This window comes from Rhinoraja longicauda, chromosome 12 (genome assembly GCF_053455715.1).
Source record: "Rhinoraja longicauda isolate Sanriku21f chromosome 12, sRhiLon1.1, whole genome shotgun sequence".
Taxonomy (NCBI): domain Eukaryota; kingdom Metazoa; phylum Chordata; class Chondrichthyes; order Rajiformes; family Arhynchobatidae; genus Rhinoraja; species Rhinoraja longicauda.
This window is the reverse complement of record NC_135964.1, coordinates 51145031-51156137: the sequence shown is the minus strand read 5'-3', so window position 1 is coordinate 51156137 and position 11107 is coordinate 51145031. Positions and strand designations below refer to the sequence as shown.

The window sequence follows — 11107 nt, the reverse complement described above, 5'->3', positions numbered from 1 at the left end:
CTCCTCCTCCCCTCTCCCTCCCCCCCTCCCCCTCCCCCTCTCCCCTCCCCCTTTCTCCCCCTCCTCTCTCCCCCTCCCCCTCCCCCTCTCCCTCTCCCTCTCCCTCTCCCTCTCCCTCTCCCTCTCCCTCTCCCTCTCCCTCTCCCTCTCCCTCTCCCTCTCCCTCTCCCTCTCCCTCTCCCTCTCCCTCTCCCTCTCCCTCTCCCTCTCCCTCTCCCTCTCCCTCTCCCTCTCCCTCTCCCTCTCCCTCTCCCTCTCCCTCTCCCTCTCCCTCTCCCTCTCCCTCTCCCTCTCCCTCTCCCTCTCCCTCTCCCTCTCCCTCCCCCTCCCCCTCTCCCTCTCCCTCTCCCTCCCTCCCCCTCTCCCTCTCCCTCTCCCCCCTCCTTCTCCCCCTCCCCCTCCCCCTCTCCCTCTCCCTCTCCCTCTCCCTCTCCCTCTCCCTCTCCCTCTCTCCCTCTCCCTCTTCCTCTCCCTCTCCCTCTCCCTCTCCCTCTCCCTCTCCCTCTCCCTCTCCCTCTCCCTCTCCCTCTCCCTCTCCCTCCCCCCCTCTCCCATGTCCCATCCCCTCCCCTCCCTTCCCCCTCCCCCTCCCCCCCTCCCCCCTTTCCTTCTCAACGTCCGGCTCTGATCTTGCCCTTTCTCCTCCAGGTGCATTAACCCTTTACTTGCCCTCCACAGGTGGCTACGTTTGTGGGACCAGTGACGGCCATCCCAGTGCTCCTGTTCTCGGGATTCTTCGTCAGTTTTGACACCATTCCCAAGTACCTCCAGTGGATGTCCTACATATCGTATGTCAGGTAGATCAAAGCATCCCAAACATCACGCGACTATCCCCAATCAAAGGAGCGCCCACGCACAGAGTCTCTTGCCCAGAGTAGGGGAAGTGAGAACCAGGGGACATAGAAACAGAGAAGGGGCAAGCACTGCCATTCAATGTGATCAGTACCCCGTTCCTGCTTTCTCCCCATTTCCAGTTGATTCCGTTAGCCCTAAGAGCTAAATCCAACTCTCTCTTGAAAAACATCCAGTGAATTGGCCTCCACTGCCTTCTGTGGCAGAGAATTCTACAGCTCTCTGGGTGAAGAGGTTTTTCCTCATCTCAGTCCTAAATGGCATACCCCTTATTCTTAAACTGTGACCCCTGGTTCTGGACTGCCCCAACACCGGGAACATCTAGCCTGTCCAATCCCTTAAGAATTTTATATGTTTCCATGAGATCCTTCTAAATTCCAGTGAATACAAGCCCAGTTGATCCATTCTTTCATCATATGTGAGTCCCGCCGTCTCAGGAATTAACCTGGTGAACCTACGCTGCACTCCCTCAATAGCAATAATGTCCTTCCTTAAATTAGGAGACCAGAACTGCACACAATTTTATATCTTTCTATAAGATGCCCTCTCATCCTTCCAAATTCCAAATCCTAAATGACATGTGTTTAAGGTGAGGGAACAGAGAAAGATTTAATAGGAACCTGAGGGGCAACTTTTCCACACAGAGGGTGGTGGCTGTATGGAACGAGCTGCTGGGGGAGGTGAACAAGGGTCTCGACCCGAAACGTCACCCATTCCTTCTCTCCCGAGATGCTGCCTGAGCTGCTGAGTTACTCCAGCATTATGTGAATAAATCGATTTGTACCAGCATCTGCAGTTATTTTCTTATACTGCTGGAGGAGGTAGTTGAGAAAAATTTGAGAGACATTTGGACTGGTAGACAATAGACAATAGGTGCAGGAGGAGGCTATTCGGCCCTGCGAGCCAGCACCACCATTCAATGTGATCATGGCTGATCATTCTCAATCAGTACCCCGTTCCTGCCTTCTCCCCATTCCCCCTGACTCCGCTATCCTTAAGAGCTCTATCCAGCTCTCTCTTGAATGCATTCAGAGAATTGGCCTCCACTGCCTTCTGAGGCAGAGAATTCCACAGATTCACAACTCTCTGACTGAAAAAGTTTTTCCTCATCTCCGTTCTAAATGGCCTACCCCTTATTCTTAAACTGTGGCCCCTGGTTCTGGACTCACCCAACATTGGGAACATGTTTCCTGCCTCTAACGTGTCCAACCCCTTAATAATCTTATACGTTTCGATAAGATCCCCTCTCATCCTTCTAACACTAGTCGCACTTGCCCGCGCTTGGTCCATAACCCTCCAAACCTGTCCAATCCATGTACCTGTCCAACTGTTCCTTAGACGATAGGATAGTCCCACAGCCTCAACTACCTCCTCTGGCAGCTTGTTCCATTCACCCACCATTCTCTGTGTGAAAAAGTAACCCCTCGGATTCCTGTTAAATCTTTTCCCTTTCACCTTGAACCCGTGTCCTCTGGTCCTCGATTCCCCTACTCTGGGTAAACGACTCTGTGCGTCTCTGCATGTTAGTGTGGGCAGGTGGGGCCGAAGGGCCTGTTTCCAGGCTGTATGACTCAATAGACAATAGACAATAGACAATAGGTGCAGGAGGAGGCCATTCAGCCCTTCGAGCCAGCACCGCCATTCAACGTGATCATGGCTGATCACTCTCAATCAGTACCCCGTTCCTGCCTTCTCCCCATACCCCCTCACTCCGCTATCCTTAAGAGCTCTATCCAGCTCTCTCTTGAAAGCATCCAACGAACTGGCCTCCACTGCCTTCTGAGGCAGAGAATTCCACACCTTCACCACTCTCTGACTGAAAAGGTTCTTCCACATCTCCGTTCTAAATGGCCTACCCCTTATTCTTAAACTGTGGCCCCTTGTTCTGGACTCCCCCAACATTGGGAACATGTTTCCTGCCTCTAATGTGTCCAATCCCCCAATTATCTTATATGTTTCAATAAGATCCCCCCTCATCCTTCTAAATTCCAGTGTATACAAGCCCAATCGCTCCAGCCTTTCAACATACGACAGTCCCGCCATTCCGGGGATTAACCTAGTGAACCTACGCTGCACGCCCTCCATAGCAAGAATATCCTTCCTCAAATTTGGAGACCAAAACTGCACACAGTACTCCAGGTGCGGTCTCACCAGGGCCCTGTACAACTGTAGAAGGACCTCTTTGCTCCTACAATCCTCCGTTTACAATCAGTCTGATGAAGGGTCCTGATCCGATCCATATTCTCCAGAGATGCTGCCTCACCTGCTGTGGTTACCCCAGCACTTTGTGTCGACCTACGTTAGAGACATAGGCCGTAAGCCTGAGGCTGCCCCTGTCAATCTGGGCAGCCGTGGGATAAATATTGTTCGGAAGTGGAAATTAAAAGGCTTGAGAAATGATGCCAGTTGTGCAAATGTGGATGGGGGTAAAGATCTTCCGGGCTGCAGATTCTGGAACCCTTGTCGGGAAGAAGAGATGCTGGAGTAACTCAGCGGGTCAGGCAGCATCTCTGGATGAGGAGGAATAGGTGAAGTCTTCAGGCCCCCCCTCGAGACATTGCGGGCCGAAGGGCCTGTCGCCATGCCGCCCCGCCCTCCCGCCGCGCTCCAAGGTACATAGAAACATAGGAAATAGGTGCAGGAGTAGGCCATTCGGCCCTTCGAGCCATTCAATATGATCATGGCTGATCATCCAGCTCAGTAACCTGTACCTGCCTTCTCTCCATACCCCCTGATCCCTTTAACCACAAGGGCCACATCTAACTCCCTCTTAAATATAGCCAATGAACTGGCCTCAACGACCTTCTGTGGCAGAGAATTCCACAGACTCACCACTCTCTGTGTGAAGAAATGTTTTCTCATCTCGGTCCTAAAAGACTTCCCCCTTATCCTTAAGCTGTGACCCCTAGTTCTGGACTTCCCCAACATCGGGAACAATCTTCCCGCATCTAGCCTGTCCAACCCCTTAAGAATTTTATATGTTTCAATAAGATCCCCCCTCAGTCTTCTAAATTCCAGCGAGTATAAGCCTAGTCTATCCAGTCTTTCTTCATATGAAAGTCCTGCCATCCCAGGGATCAATCTGGTGAACCTTCTCTGTACTCCCTCTAAGGCTAGAATGTCTTTCCTCAGATTAGGAGACCAAAACTGTACACAATACTCCAGGTGCGGTCTCACCAAGGCCCTGTACAACTGCAGCAGAACCTCCCTGCTCCTATACTCAAATCCTCTTGCTATGAATGGTAACATACCATTCGCTTTCTTCACTGCCTGCTGCACCTGCACGCTTGCTTTCAATAACTGGTGCACCATGACACCCAGGTCACGTTGCATCTCCCCTTTTCCTAATTGGCCACCATTCAGGTAATACTCTGCTTTCCTGTTCTTGCCGCCAAAGTGGATAACCTCACATTTATCCACATTATATTGCATCTGCCATGCATTTGCCCACTCGCCTAATCTATCCAAGTCACTCTGCAGCCTCCTCGCATCCTCCTCGCAGCTAACACTGCCACCCAGCTTCGTGTCATCCGCAAACTTAGAGATGTACTGACCGCCCTTGTCTCCGCGCAGGTACGGCTTTGAGGGCGTCATCCTGACCATCTACGGCCTGGGCCGCGAGGACCTCCACTGCGAGGAGGCCGAGACCTGCCATTTCCAGAAGTCGCAGGCCATTTTGAAAGAGCTCGACGTGGAGAACGCCAAGCTCTACCTGGATTTCATCGTCCTCGGCATCTTCTTCGTCTCCCTCCGCCTCATCGCCTACTTCGTGCTGAGGTACAAGATCCGAGCCGAGAGGTAGAAAAAAAACCCAACAAGGAAGCGGGCAAAATCCGCCTGTCTCACTGCCCTGACTTTTTTTCACTTCAGGACTCGACTTTGCCCTCAGGGTCAAATGGCTAAAAAGAAAACCCCACAAAAAACAATGACTCCCTCTGGCTCCAAACTCTTGATTTTGGGGCTTGGATACTTGCTCTCCCTCCACCATCACCCACAAGATATCACGCCCCCCTCCCCCACTTTCTCCAAATGTTTTCACGTGCCAAATATTCTCGTCTCAAGACGGGCTCCGCCATTTTTTTCTCCTCCGTTTCGTTCGGGCCTTCCAACTTCCCGGGGTAATCTCGCCATGGCAACAGGTAGACCATCTTGTCCCTATAGTCAGAGGAAGAGGGGGGGGGGGGATTGGGGAGCAAGAAAATGGGGTTATCAGGATTACATTTAATTCCAGAATTCCTCCCTCTCTTTCTAACTAATCTGTCGATCTCCGCCTTAAAAATGCCCAATGACTTGCTGAGGTTGTGCTACAAAACTAGAATTTCAAGGCACAGTGCGATAGAGAGGCAGGGGTCATAAGTGATAGGAGCAGAATTGGGCCATTCGGCCCATCAAGTCTACTCCGCCATTCAATCGTGGCTGATCTATCTCTCCCTCCTAACCCCATTCTCCTGCCTTCTCCCCATAACCCCTGACACCCGCACTAATCAAGAATCTATCTCTCTCTGCCTTAAAAATATCCACTGACTTGGCCTCCACAGCCTTCTGTGGCAATGAATTCCACCGATTCACCACCCTCTCATCAAAGAAGTTCCTCCTCATCTCCTTTCTAAAGGTACGTCCTTTTATTCCGAGGCTGCGCCCCCTTGTTCTGGACTCTCCAGCCAGTGGAAACATCCTCTCCAAATCACCCCCCCCCCCCCCTCCTCATCCTTCTAAACCAACGGGTATAAAATCACGAAGGGGATTAGATAGGATGAATGGGTTTTGGGAATCAATAACAAGAGGACATAGTTAGAAGGAACTGCAGATGCTGGTTTACAAAAGAAAGACACAAAATGCTGGAGTATCTCAGCGCTCCAGGCGGCATCTCCGAAGAACATGGGAAGGTAACGTTTTGGGTCAGGACTTTCGGGTAAGACCCTAAACGTCACCCGTCCACGTGCTCCAGAGATGCTGCCTGAAATTCTGAGTTGCTCCAGCATTTTGTGTCTTTACGTTGCGAGGGGCAGGATTTAACGCTAAATCTGAGGGGCTACGTTTTCACTCGGAGGGTGGTGGGTATATGGAACGAGCTGCCAGAGGAGGTAGCTGGGGCTGGGACTATGACAGTATTTAAAAGCCACCTGTGCTGGCACTTTTGGTGATGAATGCTTTAGAGTAATGTGGGCAATTGGAACCAGCTTAGATGGGGCATCTTGGTCAGCACGGACCAGTTGGGCTGAAGGGCCTGGTCCCATGTCGTGTGACTCCATAACTCTTTTAATTTACTCGTCCGATAACTCTATCATTTCCACATTCAAACACCTGAGGTTATTGATCAGCATCTTTGCTTTTAAAATCCCCCTTGGTGATTGACAAGGGCACGGAATTAAAGTGGCAATGAGCTATCAATGACCCCACCCACCAGGCCCCGATTTATCCTGACCCATTTGTTGTAGCACCTCCCTGACTCGATCGGTCCCATCCCTCCGGAAACACTGCCGAGTGCTTGATCAAAAGACCATTTCAAAAAGAACCGAACAAACAAACAAACAAACGAACCGCGAACGGATTTGAAAACCATTTGTCTTGGTAAATCGATGAGCGGTCGGCCGCATTGGACAGAGGACGTCTCGGCTGGGGAAGAAGGTTGTTGTGAAATTGGACGGCTTCCACCTTTTTCTCGTCTCATCTCGCTTGCGTCGTCTACCGTTGGCGGTTTGAGGTGGCGGTGGGAGCCGTGGAGTCCGGGGTTTTGTCGACACCATCTTTTCACCTCCTGCCGTAGCCCAAGTTGGGTCAACGACTCATCACGAACCTCGTCTGAGAATATTTTGCCATTCAGTAATGTTACAAGCAAAAATCAATGCAAAACAAAAACGCCAAGCTTCGGCGAAACCTACTCTCTGCCCAGCGATGCTGCGGACGTAATCTTTCTTTGCCGAACCTTCCGTCTCCGCAGGTGGCGAGGGGGCATTTTTAAGTTATTGTAAATAGTTTAGATACCTGGAATTCAAGGTACTTGAATCTCGTGCACGTTTTAATGCAGTCGTGTCGTTGTGGACAAACACTGCCTCGTCAAGAGGTTTGCAGAGGCCATGGAGAGGATGTTGAAGTTTGGGGAAGGTGTCTCGACCCGAAACATTCATCCATTCGGCCCATTCATCCATTTTGTTTTCCTCTCCTGAGATGCTGCCTGACCTGCTGAGTTACTCCGGCACTTTGTGTCTATCTTGTGCCGATTCGCAAACTTGGATGTCGAACTTTGAAACTGTGTGGTGAAAGTGGTGTCGTTCCGGCACGGTGGAGCAGCGGTAGAGTCGCTGCCTCACGGCGCCAGAGACCCGGGTTCGGTCCCGCCTACGGGTGCTGCCGTCTGTGCGGAGTTTGTGCGTTCTCCCCGTGACCCGCGTGGGTTTTCCCCGGGTGCTCCGGTTTCCCCCCACGCTCGAAAGACGTACAGGTTTGTAGGTTAATTGGCTACGGTCAAATTGTCCAGCGTGTGTAGGATGGTGTGAATGTGCGGATGTCGCTGGCCGGCATAGACTCGGTGGGCCGAAGGGCCTGTTTCCGCGCTGTTTCTTCTCAACTAAATTAAATAAGAAAATGTGGGATTAGGTGGTGTGTCTCGTTCCTTTTCAGCAGTGCACTGCGGACTTAGGTGAAGATTACTGGGTCATCTTTACAGAGAGATGTGGTGCCTCAGGTAACCTCTGTAAGGCTATCCAAGAGGGAGGGTTTTATCCAGGCACTTTATCCAGCATGGACTATTACTCAAACTTCTCAACTATTGATTATAGATTGAGATTTAAGTAATAAGGGGATAACGTTCAGTGCAAGGTAAAGCCAGCAAAGTTCGATCAAGGATAGTCCGAGGGTCACCAAAGAGGCAGATAGTAGTCTGCGCCGACCAGCGATCCCCACACATTAACGCTATCCTACACCCATAACCCCTGACACTGGTACAAATCATGAATCTATCTAGCTCTGCCTTAAAAATATCCACTGACTTGTCCTCCACAGCCTTCTGTGGCAAAGAGTTCCACGTCCTTAAATAAACGTCCTTTAATTCTGAGGCTGTGGCCTCTGGTCCTGGACTCTCCCACTAGTGGAAACATCCTCTCCACATCCACTCTATCCAGGGTCATTGTCAAGAGGTAGGTATTAGTCTAAGGTGAGGGAGAAAAGATTTGATAGGAACCCGAGGGGCAACTTTTATTTACACAAAGGGTGGTAGGTGCTTGAGGAGGTAGTTGAGGCAAGTACTATCTCAGCGTTTAGAAAACACTTGGACAAGTACATGGATAGAACAGGTTTAGAGGGATGTGGGCCAAACACGGGCAGGTGGGACTAGTTTAGATGGGGAAAGTTGGTCAGCGTGGGCAAGATGGGCCGAAGGGCAAGTTTCCTGATTACGGGTCCTGTCTGCATGGAGTTTGTAAGATGACCGCGTGGGTTTTCTCTGGGAGCTCCGGTTTCCTACCATACTTCAAAGACGTGCAGGTTTGTAGGTTGATTAGCGTCAGTAAAATAGATTTGTAAATTGCCCCTAAGTGTGTGGGGTAGCGTTAGTGTACGGGGCGATCCCTGCTCGGCACGGTCTCGGTGGGCCGAAGGGCCTGTCTCCTCTCCCTATCTCTAAAGTAGGAACGAACTGCAGATGCCGGTTTACACCGAAGATAGACACAAAAAGTTGGAGTAACTCAGAGTGTCAGGCAGCATCGCTGGAGAAAAGGAAAAGGCGATGTTGTTTCGGGTCGAGAAGAGTCTGAAGAAAGGTCTCGACCGAAAAAGCCACGTGTTCCTTTTCTCCAGAGTTGCAGCCCGACCCGCTGAGTTACTCCAGCATTCTGTGTCTCAAGAACCTGATGGTTGCAGGAAAAAGTAGCCATTCCTGAACCTGGTGGTGTGGGACTTCAGGCTTCTGTACCTCCTGCCCGCTGGTAGCAGCAAGGATGGTGGGTAGGGTTGCCCACTACCAAATAAGGGACAAGGTGACATCACCTCCCCTCGCCCCATGTGACTTCACTCAGCCAGCAGCCACATGCTCCCGCTCCACCAATGGTAGCCGCCCGGGCCGGGAGGCGGGTTGCTACGCAACCTCCGTCAGGTGGCGTCTGGGCCTCCGGGCCTACACTGTCTGGGCCTACACTGTCCGGGCCTACACTGTCCGGGCCTACACTGTCCGGGCCTACACTGTCCGGGCCTACGCAGTCCGGGCCTACGCAGTCCGGGCCTACGTAGTCCGGGCCTACGCAGTCCGGGCCTACGCAGTCCGGGCCTACACAGTCCGGGCCTACGCAGTCGTGGCCTACGCAGTCCGGGCCTACTCTGTCCGGGCCTACACTGTCCAGGCCTACACTGTCCGGGCCTACACTGTCCAGGCCTACACTGTCCGGGCCTACACTGTCCGGGCCTACACTGTCCGGGCCTACACAGTCCGGGCCTACACAGTCCGGGCCTACACAGTCCGGGCCTACACAGTCCGGGCCTACACAGTCCAGGCCTACAGCGCTCCCCGGGCCTAATACAGGACAAGGGCGGTCCCAGTACGGGACAAACCAATTTAGCCCAATATACGGGATGTCCCGGCTAATACGGGACAGTTGGCAACCCTAATGATGGGGAACGACACGACACATGACACCATAAATTCCACATAAGTAAAAATGATATTTACATTTGGCTGCTGAACCACTTTCCCAGTTCATGGGTTTTGCACTAAACCTGTCCACACACAGTAAGGACACAGGGCCACATGGACAAGACTGAGCTGTCTGCTTCTCTTAAAGAATATTGGCTCCTTCTTACCTGGAATCTCAAGAAAGTTCTTGGTATTTAGAGTTGTTTAAAATTTGTATTGTTTCACCGAGCAACTGGGACTGACCCAGCAACAAAATAGTCCTTATTTTTAGGCAGTATTTCTGTACAATATATATATTTAATGCTCATTGAGATGTCGAATGTTTTAGTACCAAAGCAGGCTGCGGGAAATGGATATATGTGCTGACGTGATCAGTCCTATTTTGTCTGCTTACAATAGGATCAGTTAAATAAAATGATATTTTTAAGAAGCTTGTCTGCTTTTCCTTCGCCAAAATCAGCTTTCATTTTTCATTTGCCCATCATCTTTCCAGAATGAATGAATGAATGGATGAATGAGTTTATTAGCCAAGTATGTGCACACACAAAGAATGTGCCTTGGTGCCCCGCTCGCAAGTAACAACACGAACAGACAGTCGACAATTAAGAATAAAGCATAAAACATTAAAACATTAAGAATACAACGTTACAGTCTAAACATGTGAGTGAACTAAACCAGAGCAAAAAGAGACCACAGACGTTTGGTTGTTGAGTAGAGCTATTGCTCGTGGGGAAAAAAGCTGTGTTTATGTCCGGCTGTGGCTGCTTTGACAGTCCGGAGTCGCCTTCCAGAGGGAAGTGCTTCCAAGAGTTTGTGGCCAGGGTGAGAGGGGGTCAGAGATGATCTTGCCCGCTCGCTTCCTGGCCCTTGCAGTGTACAGTTCGTCAATGGGGGGGAGGGAAGGTTGCAGCCAACAACCTTCACCGGCCGATCGAACGATCCATTGTATCTTCGTCACGTTATTGAGGAGGAATTCATCTTTATTGGAGCACAATGGCACATCGCTCACATACAGCGCCGGAGACCCGGGTTCGTTCCTGGCCACGGGTGCTGTCTGTACGGAGTTTGCACGTTCTCCCCGTGACCTGCGTGGGTTTCTTCCGGGTGCTCCGGTTTCTTCCCACATGCCACAATAGACAATAGGTGCAGGAGGAGGCCATTCGGCCCTTAGAGCCAGCACCACCATTCAATGTGATCATGGCTGATCATTCTCAATCAGTACCCCGTTCCTGCCTTCTCCCCAAAACCCCCTGACTCCGCTATCCTTAAGAGCTCTATCTAGCTCTCTCTCTTGAATGCATTCAGAGAATTGGCCTCCACTGCCTTGTGAGGCAGAGAATTCCACAGATTCACAACTCTCTGATTGAAAAGGTTTTTCCTCATCTCTGTTCTAAATGGCCTACCCCTTATTCTTAAACTGTGGCCCCTTGTTCTGGACTCCCCCAACATTGGGAACATGTTTCCTGCCTCTAACGTGTCCAACCCCTTAATAATCTTATATGTTTCGATAAGGTCCCCTCTCATCCTTCTAAATTCCAGTGTATACAAGCCTAGTCGCTCCAGTCTTTCAACAGGTGGGGGTATCTCAGTGAGTCAGGCAGCATCTGTGGAGAAGTGTGTAGGAAGGAGCTG

The 11107-nt window shown here is 51.0% G+C and overlaps 1 protein-coding gene across 1 annotated transcript in view; it reads left to right on the top strand.

Moving 5' to 3' along the window:
- LOC144598462 (ATP-binding cassette sub-family G member 1-like) overlaps positions 1 to 9875 on the top strand; it is a 22789-nt gene extending 12914 nt beyond the window's left edge. The window contains exons 2-3 of the mRNA XM_078408605.1: positions 679 to 797; positions 4426 to 9875. Of these exons, the coding sequence (XP_078264731.1) occupies positions 679 to 797; positions 4426 to 4654 (348 nt within the window). The 3' untranslated portion in view covers positions 4655 to 9875. The remainder of the gene's footprint in view (positions 1 to 678; positions 798 to 4425) is intronic.
- Positions 9876 to 11107: the final 1232 nt, after the last annotated feature.